This window comes from Lytechinus variegatus, chromosome 16 (genome assembly GCF_018143015.1).
Source record: "Lytechinus variegatus isolate NC3 chromosome 16, Lvar_3.0, whole genome shotgun sequence".
NCBI lineage: Eukaryota > Metazoa > Echinodermata > Echinoidea > Temnopleuroida > Toxopneustidae > Lytechinus > Lytechinus variegatus.
This window is the reverse complement of record NC_054755.1, coordinates 1131589-1154985: the sequence shown is the minus strand read 5'-3', so window position 1 is coordinate 1154985 and position 23397 is coordinate 1131589. Positions and strand designations below refer to the sequence as shown.

At 38.4% G+C, this 23397-nt stretch overlaps 1 protein-coding gene across 1 annotated transcript in view; it reads right to left on the bottom strand.

Moving 5' to 3' along the window:
* The window catches only part of LOC121430370, a 40298-nt gene that overhangs the window by 1614 nt on the left and 15287 nt on the right, over nt 1-23397 (bottom strand). Inside the window, 10 exon segments of the mRNA XM_041627658.1 lie at nt 1066-1167; nt 1914-2065; nt 2776-2942; nt 3770-3843; nt 6797-6875; nt 7477-8090; nt 8836-8985; nt 10986-11091; nt 11093-11167; nt 11562-14537. Coding sequence (XP_041483592.1) covers nt 1066-1167; nt 1914-2065; nt 2776-2942; nt 3770-3843; nt 6797-6875; nt 7477-8090; nt 8836-8985; nt 10986-11091; nt 11093-11167; nt 11562-14498 — 4456 coding nt within the window. The 5' untranslated portion in view covers nt 14499-14537.

Below are 23397 nucleotides of genomic sequence, written 5' to 3'. Positions count from 1 at the left end.
AAACACCTACCAGGGATTATTACAAAAATATCCGGAACTTTCATAGCTGCAAGTAACACTTGGAAAACATTACATGGAAGAGCAACGAAAATGTCATTTTGTCTCATTCTCAGAATAGAGAGTGGCATACCCAGAAATTCTTGTCAAAATTGCAAAAAATGTTCTGACAAGCAAACCAAAAAAAAGGTTCAAATTTTGTCTGGATGTGACATCTTTCCCCTATGCTAACCCTGCGCCCCCTCCCTACCCAAGGAATGCTATTGATGGGCACTATTATGTATGGATATTGACATGGAATAACCCGAGGATGGAGCGCCTTAATGAACCCTCTAAGGCTCATTTACTGAAGAGGCATTTCTCACCTGTTTCCACATTGTTCTCGGGAATAAACGGCCTACAACATGTGCTTTCACACTGTAGGCCTAACGTAATTAACCCCCTATTGGTAATGGAAAAGAGAACGTTCAAAGAATTGTCGGGTGTCTGGTTTAATCGACGAGAGTCCCGTTGCAGATAGAGTTGCAATCAATCGTAACTCTAAAAATCAAGCGTAACTTGATTTTCAACCAATCAACAGCGCGCATTTGGGACTTGCATTGATTTTTTGACTTGCGTTTAAACGTAACTCTTTCTGCAACGGACCCCAGGTCTTATTTCTTGCAAAGTGATGGGTCTAGCCCCCGTGGCTAGACACGGAAATTGCCAGGTTTTCTACAACAGTGTGTACTTGTTAGGAAGCACAATGGGAAACTTATTCGTGACTGCATCTCTAAGAACAAGCGATAAAAAAATCACACAAATAAGACGCGAATTGGCGCGGTCCGATATTTTGTGACTATTTAATCAGCAAATGATGTACATGTCTCGGAAATGACGCATTCTTACGCAATTAGGAAACGAAAACTTGTAACTCAAAGGTTCATATCGAACGAGTAACAAGTGTAAAAAAACCCTGATGATACCGCAAATCCCAATCAACATCAATCAATTTATGAAACGTTCCGAATTGGACGATAAGGGTGCCCCCCCCCCCAAAAAAAAAGAGAGATGTATTTCTGTTCTTACCGAATACACTGCATGATCCGTTGAAACTCCACTGGTAATCAAGAGCGTGTTGCGGAGCGTGTTCCAGCTTTGACCTGTCCCCATTGACATCCTGCAAATATCCTGAAAATATCACGGTAAATATACAATATTATTATAACAATATAAACGGAGATAAATTAACTCATTACGAGACAATAGCTTCATCCTTTAGTGAGGTAACGTATGTTTTTAAAAACGGTTGTATGAATTCGGATCACGATTCGGTACATAATGTATCCAAAATTTCCAATCAATTTCAAATATTTGTTCTCTAAATAAAAAAAAAATATGTAAACAAAACCTTAAATATAAAGAATACCTAGTAAATTACTTCATGATAACAATCTTAGGGGGGGGGGGCGTTTCATAAAGCATAAAGTTAAGAACGACTGGTGAACCTTTCTTACGCGCTTAAACCGTCGACAATGAATGTAACATTTACCACAAGAAAGGATCACCAGTCGTTCTTAAAGTCGCTCTTATAACTTACGAACAGCTTTATGAAACACCCACCTGTGTTTAATCTAAACTCCGCTAATCTTATTCCTACCCGAAGAGGGGAAGGTCATTCCGAGTAAGGTCGCTTTCAATCTCACTGCTGTAACTAAGGTTCGGATTAACAGATCATCGGCTTGACAGACATTGCCTTCAAAGAATTGTTATTGTTTTGTTTACTTGTTATTGTTAGAGTAGCCCTCCAAATTACAAAAGGTACCGACACCATGGACCATTGATTGGAATATGACTATTGTCAGTAGCTGAAATTAGCCGAATATTTCCAGTTTTTTGTCTATCTAGGATCAGTAAAATAGACAGTGAATACTTACCGAATATTAATGTCTTCATTTCGCTGCTCTTGTTGAGGGCTAACTTGGTAACCTGACGCCCTGTGTTTGTGGCAAGGAAGGGATCAGCACCATACGCTAACAGAAGTCTGACTAGCTCTACTCGATCATTATCAACAGCGTCGTGGATGGGCCTAACATGAAAACAATAACCATCAAAACGTTAGAGAAATTCAAATCAAGGATGTCAATCTTATTTATTGGGTGATGGAGAAGTATCGTTGAGAGGATTTTTTTGACAAAAATCGAACACAAAAGTATGACTAACATTGAAATCAGTAGACGTTGGCATAACTGTGACAGATAATTTTGAATCTTTGCAACATAATAAAAATATATCTTATTTCATTTTGGCACACTCTTTGTTTTTGAAGAAAAAAATGATTTAAGATCACTCCCGTATATTAGCAAATTCAGTATCAGTAGTAAATTCCTTTATTGAGCGAAAGATGACTGCATCTAATTGGGCAAATAATCCGCAAGCGCAACTATTGATTTTGTAGATTGTATTATGGGTGACGTGCGTGGCGTATTCCGTCGCGATCATCATGATCATACGATCAATATCATTAGACGTTAAAATAGGGTGACACGACACATGCTCCTGCAACAGTGCCCTGCAACATTTGCATTTCATAGGGCATATGGTTTAGAGTTAGGATTGTAATAGAGTTTAACTAGCCCTGTAGTCTTTTAGGGTTAATGTATTAAGTTACAGACGGTAAATTATTTGCAGCTTTCAAATCATTATAAAACGTAATCCTTGTAGAAAGAGATATAATAAAACAAAATTAGATTTTCAATCAGAAACGATGATCTGCGTCTTGCCTTCGATGTTATTTACCTTGTACCGTCTGCGGCGCTGGCGTTGACGTCGGACCCGTGGCTGAGAAGATATTGAGCGACGTCGATGTGGCCTTCGACACAGCTTTCATGTAATGCCGTGTAACCTGCATTGTCACGAACGTTCACGTCAACGACCCGGTAGTCGATGCAATACGAAAGTATTTCCTGTCAAAGACATAATTTTGTTTTGAATTATTAGTATAAAAAGGCAATGATGTTTCATCATGTCAAGATTATTATATAAAGTAAGCTGCCAGAAGAATCCTTGCATATTTATTCACGCATGTTAAGAGCATTTCTTTGATTTCGCAAAATCTCAGCTACTCTAGGTTAGAGACCCCATTATTCTGTTTCTAAAATACCAGTGATATGTTCTTCCGTATTATACACATCACATTCTGTATTCTTTGGCGACTTTAAGCAATTGTAGATAGCAAAAATGCACCCCCCCCCAAAAAAAAAAAACACGGAAAATCTACAGTATAAACATTGCTTGATTTGCAGATTTGAGTGGGGGGGGGAGGGGTGGCTCACTACCTAAAGCTTTGTTTTACTAGATCTTTATTCGATTTTCATTATATTTACTTAATTAGTCATAGTTTAGAGTTTTGGGGCCTGATAATTGGATTTTCCGTTAATTCCGTGATTTTCTCCGTATCGCGGAATACTGTCAGCTCCAATTTACAAATTCATATCAACAAAATTTTATAACCTTCAAGAATAACTGCCGCAGTGAAGTCAAATTTGGAGTCAGAATTATCCATTTCTTATTTTAAAAACATATTACGAATGGAGAAGAAAAGCATGCGGAATGATAACTAAACGGGAAAAAGTAATACCATATTTGAGGATCATATCTAAAGGGGAAAGTAAACGGATCCTATCAAAAGATATATTAGTTGAAAATGTTCATAAATAAGTCCCAATTATGAAGGAAGCGTATGCCAAGTAACAATATTTCCCACCATTATGACTTTCATTCGTCTACTCACCATATTTCCTTGCGATGCTGCTCTATGAAGGACAGTCTCTCCTAGTTTCTTATTGAGTGGAAAGCGTTTCATTTCTGTCATAACAAGGGATAAAAGAATGTCATTAATTTGCATATCATAACCATTGTTTACAGTTTCGTGTATAGTATGCACTCTATTATTGTGACATTATCAAGATGACCAGGTTTCACGTGATCACGTGATAGATGACAATTGCTTTACTTAACAGTATTATTTCATCTAAAGATTCCAGTAAACAAACTTTCATTTTCATGGGCGTGACAGCGGGAAGGGGGGGGGGCAGGGGGCAGCCCCCCCTCAACATAAAAAGGGGAAAAATTGAAAACCTACATTTTTTTACTGAAAATTCTCCAAAAATTCACACTCGCTTTCGAGGTTCTTCGAAAATATTAACGCGTCCTGTCCCCTGGAAAAAAATTGTGGTACTGCCTTGTTCATCTTTAAAGGAAAATGACAACAATGACTGATATACATTCTGTAATAAGCGACATGAAACCGCCATTAAGGTACTTTCAAAGTTTGCAAACATTCTAAGGTATATTCTCAAAAAGTCACCATTTACTAGGTTTATAACATTCATTTATTTTGCTTGTCAAATTTTTCTTCGGGAGAATGTGTGCCCACCCCCACTTTTGGAAAATCCTGGATCCACCCCTGATACCCACTCAATAGGTTGTTGATCAATTAACCTATTATGCCCTGCTGTATTACGTTCCAGATTGTAGGAAGGAAATAGTTCCCCTAGGAGGTAAAATTCGGATGACGTTGCAAATAAATATTCCCGTATTAAAGCGAGCGAGCAAAACGACAAACCTTTTTACTGTTACTTTTCTTTTCCTTTCGCATTATTTGGGTTGGCATTTATTGGAATTACTTCAAACAGGTCTGAATTTTACAAGGGCGGGGGCTCCCGCTCCCCGTTGGTACGGTATATTGAAATCGAAACTTGAATTTATTTAAAGCCCATAAGCCTCATAGATAGGCCTTGCCCTTAACCAATCCCAATGACCTTCTTCACCTGCCTAAAATATTTCGCCAAACTTTCGGATATTCGTATTAGTCACGTTTTCGTTTCCTACGTTTCCTTTTGTTTGTTTTATTGACATCAGTAAAGCGCAGTCATTCTTTTGTAGCAAAGTCTCCTTAAAATGTAAGCTATATTGGATCTTCCAAGTATCATTGGTATAAATCAGAATTTATACGTCCCGGAATAAGAAAAATGGTGTATGATCGAGCTGTAAATGTTTTCATCTGCATTATCATCATTGTCATTATTACCACCACCACCAACACTTCCATTATCATCATTAATATCATCATCAACTTAACAATTATTATTATTATTATTGATGACACTGTTGTCAATATCATCATTATCGCCAATGTATGTAGAATTTTACTCGATGATGGATGGCAGTAATTTCCTTAAGCGCAGCCCTCCCCCCTCCCACCAAAAAAAAATATTAAGATGCAAATCCAAGCTACGCCAGAATATAAAACTGGTATAAAGGACAATGATTTTGTAGCCATGATTGGCATTGTGATCAATACAGCCTTTTCGCCAAAACGCTTCAAATAACGGAAATATTAAATTTATAACTTCCGTATTTCATAAATGTTCATTAGGAGACCTTTATTATCAAAACACTGGTTTTAATTGACAACACTATTGCGAGCAAATATATCCTTGTTTGCGGCTATGGTGGTCTGTGCCAATAAATATAATTTGATCCCAATACTTCCTTTATAATTAGAGATCTAAGAACGACATTTTCATCAGAGCACATAGTGATCTTTGACATTTTACGATCGCGGTCAGATGTTGGAGAATGGCTACAAGCAACTTGATCTATTTTACACATTTAAGTGCATGAAATACGAGGTAAACACAAAGACACGTTCGGCGTTGGTTGAAAAAAAAACTCAACCATTTTACGTTTTAAATCCAGTATTCAGTTGTATCTCGGTTTTCTATAATTATTTTGCCTGTTGTTGCTTTTTTTTCTTTCATGGGTGGGTAGGTTGCGGTTATTTTTCTTTCTTGTCATGCATTTAATTTGTTTTATATGCATGTATAATTTCGTAATTTGTTTTATATGCATTTATGTTTTAAAGGACCCCATGGAAGAACAGTGGTATATCATTAATACCGCTGAAATGGGACGTATGATCTGTACGTTATGTTAAATTGAGCATGTATATAGTTTATTTTTTATATGGAAATAAATACAAATACAAAACAGTGTGTCTCGATATCGGAAGAAAATTACCTTTCATGCTCTTCGGTATTTCGTTTATATATTACCGTGACGTTCAAATAACCACCTACAGTAGATTGTTAGGCCCAGAATCATATCCCGTTTGGAGCATGAAAAGTAGGGTATCATATACGTATACCGGAGGTGAAATTGTGTTTTTTTTGTCCCTTTTCTTTCCAAAGTCTCGCCGCCAATTCAAACAAAGTAGAGATAAAATTTGCACATTTGAAGTTATTGCCAATACTGGGCTTGGAACCAGCCAAATTGCGGATTTAAGTGCAAGTATTGTCATATTGCGCCAGTACGCTAACGAATTCCTTGCGCCCTTGCAAAATTATTTCAAAGCTTTCGGATGTGCGGTTTCATGATGTATAGTAATCCTTGACCGAAAAACTCTGTCCTGATGTCGGGAGAAAATCCCGGAAAACTTGCAGTAGGACCGGGAAGATATCTTACGATATATTGAGGAACAGAAGAGCGAACGAGTGCGTGTGTGTGTGTGGGGTGCACGCGCGCGCGCGTGTGTGTGTGTGTGTGGGGGGGGGGGGGTAGGATAGCGGAGTGAAATAAGAAACATAAGAACAAGGAAGACGATAATGACTGGAGAACAAAATACGTGTTTATGTGTGAGTGCGCGGGGAGGGGGGATGAAGGAAATTACGAACGTCTGCGTGGGAGTGTGAGGGCGTGGGGTGCGATAACGAAGAATGATCAGAGAGGGAAGGATCTCGATATAATATATTTTTACCTTGAGGAGGATCCGGTCTGATTACCCTTGCATACTCTGGCAATGTCACTTCCGGGTTAATCACATCATAGTCGGGATCCTGTAACAACATTCAAACATTACATTATTGTTCCACATGAATTGAAACCATGTAGGACTAATCGTAGCTTTGGATGAGGAACTGACTTATCAAAAATCAATTGTTATGTATGTAAACAAAGCACACAAGAGACCATCTGTTGCATTGGCTTGTAGATTACACACGATGCAAAATGACGCTTCAAATGACGCTATAAAAATAATAATAATGATGATAAAACAGGCGTTTACATCACTATGGAATGTTGGAAACTTACATGTATTGAACCGAAGTTCTGATGAAGCCATTGGTTCTTCAAGGCTCTAATCATTTCATGTTGTGGATATAATTCAATGGGGATTCTTTGATAAAGATAAAGGCATGGGGTGCAACATTTTATCATGAAATATGTGCCATGTTGGGTTGGTTATTATGATTTTCAAATTTATGTCTAACTTAACCCCCCCCCACCGAAATTTGTACACTTGTTCACATCCCTCTTGACACCCCTGGCGCCACAGAAACAGCTATATTTATCATCAGATACCAAACCGACCACGTACATCATGTTCTGAACTAAATTAATGTCGTACATATTTGAGTTACATCATCAATCATTCACCTGTACAAAATCTTCGTAGTCGCTTTCATTTTCTTTATCTTCGCGTGGCGACATGATCTCAAGCTTAGGTGGTTCCGGGGATTTCGGCGGGCCGAGATTTTTCGTCTTGCGCTTACACTTCCGGGCGGACTTGCGTGGTCTTCCCCGCCGGCGTGGCCGGGATGGAGGCATCTCTTCCTCCTCCTCCTGTTTCTCGTTGGTGCTTATACTGCGAAGATTGACGAATTTCAGTTTAATATGATTGGGTGTGTTCTGGTCTAGAACGACTCGCAGTGGTTTGGTCGGACTGTCCGATTCTTTTTCAAGGCCTGTATCTGTTGTTGTTCCTTCGCCTGGCGGTGGTCCCGGGCTACTTTGCTTTGAAGCCTTTGAAGTGGTTGGAGTGTTCTCGTCTTTAGATTTGGATCTTGGGCGACCACGTGGTTTCTTCGTCTGAGGTGCGTAGTCTTCATCCTGTGCGGTGTCGTCTGTCTCCGTAGCGCTGACATTCTCCATATTGGTGCACTCTCGAAGTCGACGCCGTCTCTCCATCACTTTTGCATGTTCCTTCTCGATCTCCAGTTCGTAACGAATGTTACGGGCGTCGTACATCGAGCGATAATTCCTTATTCGATCTAAATGGATATTAAGTGAGAAGGGGAATGACTTTAGAAGGGCAATACAAAGACTTTGAAGCCCAGTGAGATTGTTATGCTCATGGCAGTCAAAATTGGGTTTTCATAAGTGCCATTGATCATCATCATAATCCTCGTCATTATTCTCAAACCATTGTCAATATTACCGCTATTTTTAATGACAGGAGGAATGTTGGAAGATATAAAAAAAAACAGACTGGAAAGTCATTATTTTGTATATATCCACCTTCATTGTGTTAAAAATTACTGGTGTCCGTCGTTGACAAAATACGTCTCTTTCTCTTTCTGCGATTCAGCCGAACCATTCGAAAAAAGCAAATTATCATTGAAATAAGTGATAACATTCCTGGGCCTCTATGCAGTGATTTTACTTTTAGTAGGGGTGGCGGGCCAGCCTCGAGCCCAATGTTCATCGAAGAAATGACTATAGAACACAACAGTAGTAATTTAATCAGAATGCTACGACAAGCCTTGTGATAGCAAATGAAATGTTTTGAAAAAAAATAGGACATAAATATCATTCATATAATGAATATGTATTGTTGTGATTAATCATGAAATTGACGGGGAAAATGACAGTACGATTAGGCAAATTATGTCGTCGGTGACGTTTGTCCCGAATTTCGTGCAACTGCCAAAATTGAGTGGGGGCTCCACGCCGTTCCTCCCCAAGGGTGATAATCAAAATACCCCACTTTGTATTAAAGTTTAAATCCGTTCTAACCTGATCCAGAATTTCTCGTTCGTCTTTCTAAGATAGTAGGAATAAAGTCTTGGAACCTCGACCTCATCATGGCTGCCATGTCTGTAGATGGTGGCAAGGATGACCTACGAGGCCGACCTCTCTTCTTGCCACTCTGAAGAACTGGAACATCTGGGTAAGATGGGAGAAGTAGTTTGAATTATTCAATTAGAATTCATCTGAGATAAGCCTATCGTTTGAATCTCAGCATGGACCTTTGCTGGTAGGTCCATGATCTCAGTAGCGTACTGAATCAAACCTTTTGAGTGGGCAAGTCATGGGGTTATGGGGGAAAATTCTAAATGAAGAATGGCAAGCCAAATAGTGACCAGCCGAATAACGGATTTCCTTTTAATCCAATGGATTTACTTTTGAATATCATAAGATATTCAAATCTTTTAGCTTTATATACGCAATGTTTAAATCCAAACCTAACATTCAGTTGGTCACCATTCACAATCCTTGGAATTTAAAAGTGTTTTGATACAAAGTTTTATTTTAGTGATAGATTTTTGGAGGTCTATGACCCCTACTCCCCCCCCCATCCGTACGCAGTGTTGAATACCCCCACACAAGTCAGTCATAAATTCATCTAAGATGGGTCTTTTCTTACCTCTCACATAATTCGTGTAATTTAGCAAATTGTCATAATAACGCCTTCTTGGTTTTGGTGAATGATGAAATAAAGAGCGGAATTTGTAGAAACAAAAAATGAACGAATAAAACAAAAACACAAAAATGTAACATTTTAAGCTTCCCACGCTCGTATGGAAATAAAAAAAAATGTTTTCATTGTTTTACGCTTATTGTATTGCTCATTTCAAACATGACACCACGCTCATTTCCACCGCAAACAAACCTGACTGAAAAACTTCAAATTTGTTTACAGGCCGAATCAAAACCAATCGATATGGTGAAATATTGGTACGTGTGGCTTTGGTACTCGTTATCATAAACACAATAACGAGATAAGAGTTTAGCCTTCTACCTTTACTTATGCTTTTAAAGAGAACAATGGTTCAAGGTTAAAATTATAAAACATTGTTGACTTCACCCCCCCTCCCCTACTGCCTGTCTTTATGGTGATTCTTTCCTTCCTCGTTAATTCATCTATATAAGAAAAAACTTCTACTCGGGCAGACACTTGAGAATGAAAATTAACATTGAGAACATCCTTCCTGGTACAATGACTAATGATAACAATAGAAACTCTATACTTCAACAAAGATACAAATGTGGTCTTTCAGTACTCTTGTAAGTCTTGGTAAAGCCATAAAGATTTATGGAATTAAAGGTAGGTCTTATTCATTAAGAACAATGGTATATTACCATGGTAGATAAGGTACGCGCTTGATTTGAGGTAAAAAAAATAAATACAATCAGGCAAAATCAATTAGGAAAGAAAACTTGTTCTTTATGGATTTTCAGGGAAACTTAAATTCGATAAACATTTTCTATTTTATCATTATAGCTTTTGAAATGGCCAAGGGTACTGATAAACTATCAAGGGAGCTTCGCGTATTACGTAAACACTGGCTCCCAAATGGCGGAGATTTGTGAACAAAAACCCTTTCATTTTTTTTTTGCTTGTCCAATATATCTGACAATCAACTGAACAATACACTAGCACCACTTATTCAAAAATTGTTCTCAGTGCCTTGCGTAAATAGAAAAAAGGGAACGGTTATTAATTTTGGATTCAATCACTTTATTTGTTATGTATAGATGTTATAATCTCAATTATACGTTATACAAATTTTCCAACTCTTCTATAAAACCGTTCTGTCAATTTCTTTTTTCGTGGCTTTATTTTCTGATATTGATCGAAGAAAAATTTGTTAATTAGAGTAACTGAAAATGACCCTTGTTGGATGTTCTCTTTCTATATGCTTGAACATTTCAAATGTAAGTTTTGCACTATGACTTCAAGTGTTTATAAACTCATGGGACGCTATAAAACGGAAACAGAGAGATAAAGGTTCTACTACGCCTTGTAGAAATTCCCATGATAAAGTTTACGACCTTTGATTAAATGCATTTCTAATTCATCTGCGTCAATTGTAACTCGACTCTCCTGCATGGCCCGTTTGATTTTGGGAATCGATTTACAACTGAACGTTACAATCACTCACTTGACACTGATCGCTGTAGTCGTATCCGCCTTCTGAACTTGCTTAGCTTTCGTCTCTTTCTCCGCTGCACTTGTTTTAATCGAGGACTAGTTTTGCCATTTTCCCCCTGGACTGGGTGTCTTCTCTGTTTTGTCGCCACCCGAGAGCTGTTTTTCTGATTCGTTGAATCTAATGATGGCTCGCTGCAAAGGGAAACAAAATAAAGATGTATTATAATAGAGGTCTATTAATAACGGCTAAGTTTTATCGTATAGGAACAAGAGGTGAAGAATGGCCTTTGGCAACAACAGAATAAATCAGTCCTATGACCAAAATGTATTACACTCAATTACAATTCTCTTTTGAAAGGACAACAAATTTTCATGTAATGGGATGCCACTCCCTAAAAGAACAAGGTGACTGAACACAAATATTGCAATATTTTTCTTGCAGATCATAACGTGATTGTAATCACCCGGGGCCCTGCAACAGTGGCATAAACGTCATCTACGGATGTGTTTATTGTTAGTAGTAGCATATCATACAGATATGTTCCAAAACATGCACAGAATATGTGCAAATGTAAAGATTCGGTACCTGTAAAGCACGTTCCTTGCTTCCAAGCGATGCTGTATCAGCTTGCATCAGATCATTCACCTTGTGACTTTCTTCACCTTCGTTCTTGACATCAGACGGTGCATCTGATTTCTTCTGCTCTTCACTCGCATTTCCGTTTTCCCTCGAATCCTCGACTGCTTTCTCAGGTGTGAATGGCTTCACCTTGCGTTTTGGTTTGGGTTGAGAAGAAATCGGTTTTATATCTGCTGCTGGTTGGAATGACTGTGTAAGATAGACATCAGAGAAAGGTTTCCCAAACGACCTTTTAACGTCAATGGCAGATTTCAATTCTGGGTCTTCCTCCTTAGAGTTCTCTCCAGGTGGCAAGCGCCCACCTAAACCGAGGGCATCAAGGATAGGTGGGGTGACTGGAAGTGTAGGGGATGATTTCCTTGTCTCCTTGACCGGCAAGCACTTCCTTTCTTCAACGTTTTCTGCTGGTTCGCTCTCAGGCTTGTGTTCTTTCTTTGAATTCCTAGTCAGTTCTACCACAGGAGACATTGTCAACCGGTCACTAGTAGAATTGTTTTTCGAAAACGGATTGTGATCAGCAGACGCTATCTTATTTTGTGTTTTATCCGACTGGAGGACATTATTTCCTTGAAGTTCCATTTCTCGAGAGAGATAATTTTTGAACCAGTCCTGACTTGAGGAAACCAGCTGACGGGCTACAGTAGACATCACATCAGGAGTGACTTTCTTTTCTGCTGATGAAAGTGACCTTTGGGCAGCAATCGCATCGTCATAGGATGGAAGTCGACTACTTCTTTTCACTTCAGGTTGTCCTACCGCTTCACCGTTTTGTTTAGCAAAATGAGGCTTGCGTGAATAGTCGGCAGTTGCATTTTCGTTCATGACTGACCGTTGTGACACATCGTTTTGTGGCAATCTATTTTGCGACGAGCTGGGAAAGTTATTACTCAAGGTGGGATTATCCGTAGATTTTGCTATGTTTTCGCGAGATTGTCTTACACTGTGCGATGATGCATCTTCTACGGATGGTGAGATATTGCTCTGCATTCTCTTATGTCCCAAGCGAGAATCTGACTTTAATGATCGTATTGCCCGCTCTTCCATCATCTGTGCAACCATGAGTTCATGACGATCACGTTCTGACATCCGGGCCATCAGAAGACGCTCTCTGACAGGGATACTTGACAGTTTCTTTGCAGCCACGCCTTTATAGGAATTGTAAAGCATCTGTTGTGCAGCGACACTTCTCTGGACTTCAGCAATAGCGTTGTGAAAAACATTGACGGCTCTGGTGTCGGAGGATGTTGATCTTATTTTCCTCTGAACTGGTTCATCATGTGGGCTGGAAGATGGGCGTTTAATGGTTCGGCGCATCTCTGATAAAGAGTTGACTTCTGCATGTGGAGAGCGTGTACTGACTGCACTGCGATCTTCAAGAGGGGAGATAGATGGTGAGGGTTTCTTGTTAGCCTGTGGTACAGAAATACCATGCCTTGGTGGTGGAGACATCGTGTGTGGAATATTTCTGACGGTATGCTTTTGACTTTGACCTGTCCTTGCTGCGTTGTACGCAGCCATAGCTTCTAGATATTCTGGACTAGGATGGGCGCGAACTGCTCTTTGCCTGACGAGCTTATTTACAAAAGCTTCCTCGTCGTGGATAGCCCGATTGGCTAAACGTTTACTGTTAAATTCAGCCATCATTTCTTTACGATCACGTTCGTTCTTCGCGTAATCCAACAGTCGACGATTATTATTTACGTCTTTCATGAGCTGACGTTGCCGACGCATGATCAAGTCTTGTTGTTGTTTGATCATCTCCTGCTCTCTAGCTCTAACCTGTGCAGCAAATCCACTTGGTTTACTTGCAGCAGCAATGTGGGAGTCAATAATCTGTTGTTGTTGAGGAGTGTATTGTGCTTGCTTGGCTTCATTATTCCTTCCCATAAATCCGTCTGTTGCCCCTGAATGTTTTTTCTGCAGTAATGGTTCATGGCTAGAGGAAGGTTTTGACGAGGTGCAAGTATGCAGACGATTAGGTATTTGTTTAGCAAAAACATCAGAACTTGCTTTCGGTAATGACATCATTTGACGATATGCGCGTAGTAGATCTTGGTCTGACTGCATTGCTGATAACTGAGCGAGCTGCCTCTCAATGGCTAATGTCCGAATATCCGAAGGTGACAACATCCGTTGTACAGGTTTAACAGAAGCTGTACGAGCTGTGTCCAGGCTCTTCCTATGAGCATCAAACACCCTGCTAGTATTATGAGATCGGTAGTTGACATCACCAGTCGGTACCGTCGATTTCGCCATTTCCTTCCTCGCCTGCTTGGCTGCAGCAGTAGCTGCATGTCGGGCCATAGCCTGTTTGACAGCTTCCTGTGCTGCATTCGTAGCTTGAGCTTGCAAGGCTGCGATGTTAGCTGCCTCCGTACGAACACGTTGTTGCATGGCTGCGTAATTCATCATGGCCTGTCGATCAGCGCCACCGGTCTTTGCTTGAGGACTCTTGCTGGCTTGCGGAACAGGAACAGATCCCTCTGCGCTTCCTCCACTGCGAGAGAACTGTGCTTTCCGAGGCTGAACGTACGCCAATCCTCTTTGTAGAGGATACTTTGTCGATCGTAGTGGAGGCACTTTAGTTTGGTCCATTCCGTTAAAGTTAGTGTGAAGGTTGATTGGTTGGACCTCAGACTGGACATGACGCGGTGTTCCGTTGGACACATAGGACTGTGGTGCAGCAGGAACAGTGGAATTGTTGCTCTTTTTAGACAGGTCAAGCGGCTTGCTGAGGTCCAACGGTTCATCAGATCCAACAGAACCAAGGTCGGCCACTGGTAACCTATGTGCCTCATGGGTCATTTTATTAGACGGTCCATTCATTGCGGTTCCTTCCATTCGACGAGCGACGACAGCATTGGCTTGGTTGTGGCGTATCATTTTCGCGGGTTTTACATTTGGTCAGTCATGCACAAAAACCTGGGATTGAAAAAAAAGAAGAGAAATATGGAAATACTTGAAAAGACACTTACACACAATAATTTGCAACATATCAGTATAAGCAATTTCGTTTAAATTATTGTGAAAAGTTATGAAGGTTGTAAAGTTTGGAAGGGACAAATGGGCATGGGAGCGGTGAATGAAAAAAAAAGAAAAGAAAAGTAAGAAAAAAGAAGACAAGAAACAAATAAAGATGAATAGAAGGAAAGAGAATAGGGAAACAAAGGAAAGAATGGGATAGTGAAAAGGAGAAAGATAAAAAGTGAAAGATAGGGGGAGGGTCATAGTGCAAGGAGGATGGACGAAGGGAGAGAGAGGGGAGAAAGAGAGCGAGAGATTAAATGTAAATTCCAGTTGTGGTAACGAAATCAAAATGAGTTCGTACAGAATCCAATGAAATGACCACTAAAGTGTCTGTTTGTATAAATAAAACATGTGTGCCATAGTAGAAATTGTGTAATTGCTGAGAAATCAGCAAATAAGCACAGGATTCTGGTCAAGCGTCGGGCCCGACATTCGAAGCAATAAATATACACTGTCCAACGTGTACTTATCTGTGTTGGTGATCTTCAGTGTGAATATTTTTCAGCGTAGATTTCAAGATTTCACAAAGTTCAGTTTATGTGACTGTACCAGATCTAGATCCTCGATGATATACTGACAATTAAGCCTTGTTTTACAGACTTTCTCATGAACTCAGTATTTACTGCAACTACTGGAATTTCTCTTTAATTTTCATTTATCATAATCGTGACAGTAGACATACAACTATTAATACTGTTAGGCTGAGGAAGCTTGTGGATTGATAGTGTGGGCAATTTCTATATATTCGATAGAAGGAAGAATTGAATTTGAATTCCATATTCGAATCAGTTTATGAAAGCAAGTTACTCCCGAATGTATTTTGCAGTTTTCCTTCCTCTTCTATGTTCATAACAGATGGTCATTATTGCCAATTATGCGTTGTGTGATTTGCTTGATATGAACTCATATTCCATACGTTTACCAAATACTTTCTTCGGGATTATTAGTCGAGTTATCAGGTATTTAGTACTGATCAAATAATTATTCTATAAAACTCAAAGTTATTTAGTATTTATTTGTTTAGTAACCAATCGTTTTATGCATTTGTTTAGAAAATTAAAATTTTGAAAATGAACGTCAATGTCAAATGAAGTAAGATATCTCGTTCTTTCATTTCTTTTCTGTTTTTAAAAAGGCACCTTTAAACACGTGTATTCCCGCGTATAAACTGTCGTTTTTGTGGTGCATGCATGCAAAATCTCATCCGACATTTTCAAAGCAGTATTTGGATAAATGTTGAATGTTTGACGTTACCTAAATAACAACATAAAAAATTGCGTGCAAAGTTTCTTTTGATTTTTTTTGCTTAATGGAGTCGATCTAAAGAAAGGATTTTTTCACCCACGCACTCACAGTGTGCAGACGCTCTAATGATCACACAGTATTTACTATTGTGTTGCCAGAGACAATAGCTGCATACATGAAGATGCAGGAGACAAAAAATTGAATGGCTAAAAGAAAAGGTGAACTTCACAATTTTCAAGAGGTCTATTACAAAATTCCAAAGTACATACATGATGAAAAAAAGAATGCCCGTTTGGAAACATGTAATCACGTTTGTCATGCTTGTGTACAGCGATATGGTGCCCCCCCCACCCCCACGACCCCGGGCGATGTTTAAGAACTGACACGTACAATGAACACAGAGCAAACGAACAGACGTTGATCCTAAATGTCAAACCTAAATGCGGGGTAACACTGTGCCTGAAAAATTGAACAAAAATAAAAGATCACCAGTAAAATTGATGGACATTTCGACCCCGATAACTTTGGCAGGGCACGAAAAAAAAGGTCATCGCTCATTTTACAGGGTGCACAATTAATGCATTTTATATAATGCCCATGGAAATATTAAAATTTTACGGGGTGCCCCACACCTTCGCTCCCCCCCCCCCCCTCACTTCCGTGGGTCCGCGCCTGCCGAGAAAAAAAATAACGGACTATTGAAAAAGTCTTCGAAGAATTTCAATTAGTAAATCACCGCATCAGATATTTTGAACAATGAAAGACATACCCCCAAAAATCAGTTAAATACGATTAAGTTCCATTTCATTGCGTTTCAGTTGAGAGACGGATGTCAAATTATGAAGATTTATAAATAGAGCTTGTGTTCCCTATCGAGATCACCCGATGATATTAATATAGGCTAATACGTAACTAAAAAAATTATATCAAGGTAAATCGCGTTACAAAGTTCAATAGTATTGAGTCATGTAATACAGCAAACTTCAATGTCCAAACTTAAGAACTAATGTCAATATCGTTGACCGCCAATTTCATATTCATCTGTATATGTTGTTCAATAAAGCTGACCGATTGGATTGAGGGAATGCAAAAACATATAGGAGATTGATATTCTATATTAGCTTTTTTCGTAAAAAAAGAAATTTATAGCGATTGGCGTATAAAGAATCAACAATGATGACATGTACTGCATTAACTTTAACCGACACGGGGAATGATTAGGAGAAGCTCAACGAAAACATAAAGAATCGACATTGATGGTGCGCTACGATCGATCATCCTTTTATTCTGATCTGAATTTGACCTTTGTTGCCGACTCTACCGTTTACCAATTGAGTAAAAGAGATCGCCAGGGAAGGATTACTCGACCCTGAAGCGATTTCATACCCCCCCCCCCCCCCTCTTCATCTCCCCACCCCACCTTTCACTACCCGTCACGCACGAAGTACGTCAATGGCGATAATCATGATTATGACCAAAGCGCACACATTAATAATGGGGCTATTTCCACAAGGTCTACGAATGATGACGATTTCGGCATACCACGCATAAACCCCCTTATACCAGCCACCGCGTACCAATCTGTGTGCAAGAACTGGAACATTATTTCATATGGTCGGAGATGAGTGGGGTTAGAACACCGCGGCCATGTTGAATAGTTTAAATACCTGGACGATGTATACCAGCGACAGCCGGGCTGATTTTAATTTGCATATGAAAATAAAGCGCTTTATATCGGGTAACAAAAGAATGCACCACACGCAAAATAATACTCTTTCGTAATGTCACGAGTAAAAAAATATCTGCATAAAATCATAGAGAGAAAAATAGACCTACCTAACACCAAAGAGTGTAAATGTAACAACCATAGGTGTTGTAATAACACCTATATAGGTGTAAAACTAATACCACCAATTTAACACCGGTGTAAAATAACTGGTGTGGTCCTCTATGTACACCGGTTAACACCACATTTTTTTGCTGTGTAATATTCAGGTCTACCAGTAAAATGAAATTTAACAAAAATCAGAATGGTTATTCATAGATGTAATGACAAATGTTGAACAAATACACCGCCTTGCGAATACCTTGTATATTCTAAAAATGACCTTGGAGGACAATTGAATTTATGAAATATTGCAGCGATCATTCGCCACACCCAGTATATCGTCTCCTTTGTCCTTGCGCGAACTGCTAGTCATAAATATCTGCGTAGATGATCAGCGATTTTAAGTTGCTTATTTTGTATACAATGGCCTTCTCTTTACTGGTTTCCTTCACGCTGAGAGAATCATTTCCCTGCTTCAAGCTATCCACACCGATTTATCACTTTCGAATCCGATACCAACTTCCACAAATATTAGATTTCTTTCAAGATCTTTAGCCATTAAAAAAAGACAAAAACATAGATATAGCATACTTCCTGGTTATGGGATAACGATTATTTAGTTTTGTTATTCATTGGAAGATATGCAAATAAAGGTTTTGTTTCCAGAACAATACATCACCCTTAACTAACATGCGTGTTTCGTAACACGATATTTTCGAATGATTCCCCAGGGTAACTCATTTTCGGTATCTGTTCTACATGCAAGCAAAGTGATGCGTACAAGTCTTTCAACGAAAAGGAAGAGAAATAGAAATAAAATATTTAATACAAATACAGAAATACAATTGAATTCATACGCTAACAAACGGGATCGGGTAGACGTAATGATACCCGACAACATAAATCAACGAAAATGAAACGCTGATGCTTGGACGATTCATTTTACGATAATGAATACGTCATTTGATCATTTTCCACGTAAAAAAGGAAAAAATACAATTATAATAAGTAACTATTTTTGCAATAACCAAAATGGGTAGCACACAGGCCACCATAAGAAGATATTTGACCTATATTAAAATTGCTCATATATTTAGCATTAAATTCATGGAAATGTTTTGCTATTCAAAATTTAATGAATTCATTCATATTTATAAGACTTTTAAAAACACTACACATTTATTAAACTGAATCCATCATCATGATATGGTACGTCGATTGAAAACGAATTCTATCGCATACGCATCACGCTCAACTCAAGGAGTTGATGCTAAGTCGGAATGATAAAATACGGAGCCGTTAAGTACAAGTTGAAATGGTACCATAAATACGAACACGAGAAAAGAAGAGACGAAATGCTTACCGCCACAAAAAAGCAGGCTGAACGTTTAGTTACCTCACAAAGAGCTATCGCCGAAATATAAGATCTACCCCGAATTACACGCTACCCTCGCACGGCATATCAAGGCATTATTGTAATTGCGAACCATTTTATCTATGCTTGGGCATGTATTAATTCACTCCAATCAATAAACTGTGCAATGGTTAGGAAAAAGGAGAGAGAGAGGGAGAGAGATCAAGCACGCCGATTTCTAACGCACACACTTACACACACACCCACACACAAACTAAACGATCGTTTGCACAGTCAAATCAGCTTAATCACGAGAACGAATCCGGAAAAGAAATGAAAAAGCTGCCTTTTAATAAAGACAGTAAGGTATTCTAAATTACCACTACAACTATCGTTAAATGAATCAAGATTTTCATCATAGCTCCCTCGTTCGGGCTTTATATATTTCTTTATATTTCAAAATATGTTAAGAATGTACGGTATCCGTTTTCAAGCAGACAACGTCAGAGGCCATTTCTCTCGCAGCTTGTTTGATATTATTCAAGGTAAAGTTTCAGTATAGAAAATAAATTACAGGTAGTATAATGAAGTCATATATTGCGAGACGACTGATAACGATATTATATTCATTTGCATGTCAACAAAAACGGCAACAGTATAGCGGAAATGTTTTTTGTTTAATAAATGTAATTCATTAATTCAACTGTATTGATTCACTTGTGTAGCGGATGTTCGTTGTTTTACTAATGTTATCTACATGTACATGATGAGATAACAATCGTCATTTACTTTTAAAGATATATTTACGAAATTTCAGCGCAAGCAGTCGATCTATATAATTCATAATCTTCGTCAATATCTCTAGAGACATCCTTTCTTATCGAATTACACTCACCCCCTATAATTTATTCTGGCATTTCTTTATGTAATCGAATCATTTCATTGTCCTCTCCTACATATTACTGAACAAGCGTTGCTTTTTTATGTAGATTCCCTCATTCACATACTTTAAATTGTCTTTGATTTCAAATCGCTTTAATAATTTATTTAGATGAATGGTGCCGTGTCTGATTTTACACCATGTTAATTCTCCTGATGTTATATTGTTTTTGTATTGTGTTCAGAATTATGTGAAATGTGTCAAATAAAGGTATATATCTAATATCATGTTTGAGAAATCGATTTTCTTTAGATTTTCACTTCCTTAAAGAAAGGCAACGATTCAAGTGTCGTTTGCCGCGTTTCTTGCGGAATTTCTGCAAGACTAATGGGAGTTTTAAGAAAACAAGAGGGAAATCCTTAACACAGAACGTCAAAAGAGTTTCAACCAATCAGCAACTTCCTATTATGCACATGCAAAGAAATGTGAAGGAAATTCGTTGTTTAATTCGTGATCATGATGTGAATAATATCAAAGCTTGTCCAATGCCCAGGGTCCTCGAAGTGATTCAAAGACAAGATTGCCGTAAACGAAAAACACGCGACATTTGAGCTCAATTTCGTCATGACGCGAAAAAACAGAACGAAACTCTACGGGGTATATCACGTATGGCTCGTGGAGAGAGCAATACATAAATAGGACACATCGATGTTTGAATTGAGATCTCCGACGTATCATTACCCTAGTCGCTCTTTTTCCTTCTTCAAAATTGATGGGTTTTTCTGCTTCCCCTATCTTTGAAAGCAATATTACTGCTATATTACACCCGGTACGATAATATCAACCTTTCTTGGCTTCACAATCGAATGTTATTAAAGCCCGAGCGCACATCTTCAAACAAAACAAGACATTTTCCTCACACTTCCTCATAAAGCTTTCCCTTTCACATCGCTCAGTTTCATAAAAATAAATAACTTGGCTCGAATGAAAATATGACATCCACACATTGTATAATCTCCGTGTAAATGTATTCTAATGCAATAGTATCACTTAAAATCCTACAGACAGAAGAAAAGGATAATGATAAAGATCATTACGATGATAAAGATCATTACAATGTACAATCTTTCTTGAAACAGTACTAGAAATGGCCACACGGAGGGTACAGGGTGGGGAAAGGGCATGCAATTGAAGGTGTTATTTGAGTATAGGTGTAGGACTAAAACCCTCTATTATTATATCCGCAAGGTAAGGACGCAGTACAGCGGAACAATTAAAGCGATCTTGTTACAATCGTTAAACCGCTAGATGTGTATCGCGTAAGGTGCTGTAATAAATGTATGCTGATAGAGCTTAGAAACGGACATTGACGAATTTGAAACACCCGGTGGATTTAAAGCTTAAGAAATATTCAAACAACAGCCCCCCCCCTCCAAAAAAGAAGAAGTAGAAGAAAGACGGACTAGTAGAACAAAACAACAGTATCGCCTATTATTATTTTGTCATTGGCCAAAAGAATAAGTATTCCTCATGATCTTGCCAACATTTCATAAGTAAATTTTAAAGGAAAAAAAGGGTACTATGATACGCTGATTGACTGTGTTTAAAAAATTACTAATAATATCAATGATGTTCGTCTTTAAAACGATTTTACTCACTTTTCTTTCCTTCTTTTTCTCTATTGATATTTTTTGTCTTAAACCTCGAGCTAAATGGCTATTAGAATTTATTGATTTTTTTCGGTACGGCATATGGTATAGTGGCATACTTGCACCTGGTACAATCACGCATAACATGTGTGACGTTGTTAAAGGCATTTGTTGACTCCTCCCCACTCCCCCCACCAAGACAAACATTAACCCCCACCCCCTATTTTTAACACGAAATTTATTAAGTAAATTATTCAAGCGATTGGATTTTTTTTTTCAAAATACTCTGCTGATCTAGGACTCTTTACTTCACACGCGTTTTTTATTGTCCACACAGCAAAAACTGTGGTGTTAACCGGTGTACATAGAGGACCACACCAGTTATTTTACACCGGTGTTAAATTGGTGGTGTTAGTTTTACACCTATAGGTGTTATTACAACACGTATGGTTGTTACATTTACACTCTTTGGTGTTATGTTCAATCTCTAGGGTGTTATTTTAACACCTCAGGGTGTGGTCCTCTATTAACACCAATTGGTGTCAGTTTTAACACCACAGTTTTTACAGTGCAGCACGAACCTATTACCCAAATATATACCATGTATACAGATGTATAGGCCTATTGATGTATCAATACACACTCATGATGAACAGATTACCTCATCAGTATAGAAACAAAGTGTCGTTTATCATTTTCATTCAATGTAATCTTCATATCCATTTTATTCATAACATTGCCGACCTCTTAAGCATGTAAAATCCAACATCAGGTACGAAATAAAAGCAACGAGGCTCAAGATGATATGTTTGTTTATTATCTGAATGAACGTGATGATGCCATGGTAACTTGGTAATATATCATGAAAATACAGCTTCTTAAAATAAGATGAATAGCTCAACTCCATGACAATCCAAGCACCACTAATAGACAAATCAACAAAGACCCTTTTATACATTGTCCCATTGGCCTTATTCTTTTCATCTTGTACACATTCTAATGCTTTATTTCAATTCCATTCAAAATGCAGAAAATCCAACGAACAACAGCGAATGTTTAACATCATGTCAGTAATATGTCCGTGTGAGCCAATTTGTAGGATTCTCACGCTCGCGGTGGCGAATCACGTGATCAGAAATTTCGAACAATATGTTTTTCCTTGTGACCATTTTACATCGATATTTTCTCCATGGAAATACACCCACTCGATCCAGAGTTGTTATTGTTCTTTATTTTCTATTTTCCGTCATGTATGCGTCAGTTGGGTGTGTCGTGGTCTAGTGGTTATGACTCTCATCCTTCAATCTAAAGGACGTGGGTTCGATCCCTGCCATGTTCAGCAAGACATTTACCCACACCTTGAGCGCCTATATTGTCATTGTAGTTAACCCTATCTAGGCCGGGGTATTTTGGGAGTTCATATGGCCGCCTTTGAGATCTCGGCCGTCGACCGCGGCGTGATCGCGCCAAAATTTACACGCAGTTTGTCTGGAACATATTAACAAAATCGTATAGTAATTAATTTCAAGCAAATTCCTATCGAGTGATTATGCTAGTTTATGCGTAATTAGTATGCGAAAACATACTTTTTCTTCTAACTCAATTTCTTATGTATTATATTGCTTTTTAGAAATTTATTATGTATTTCTTTGTTTTTGGACCTTTTGTTTCATTGTTTTTTTAATGAAATTTGTTGAGGACTCTTCGGAGGTCACATACAACATAACATAAACACATTTAGACCATCAAAACTAAAAATTATCATACATTTATGTTTTTTGGTTGAAAACACAATTTGC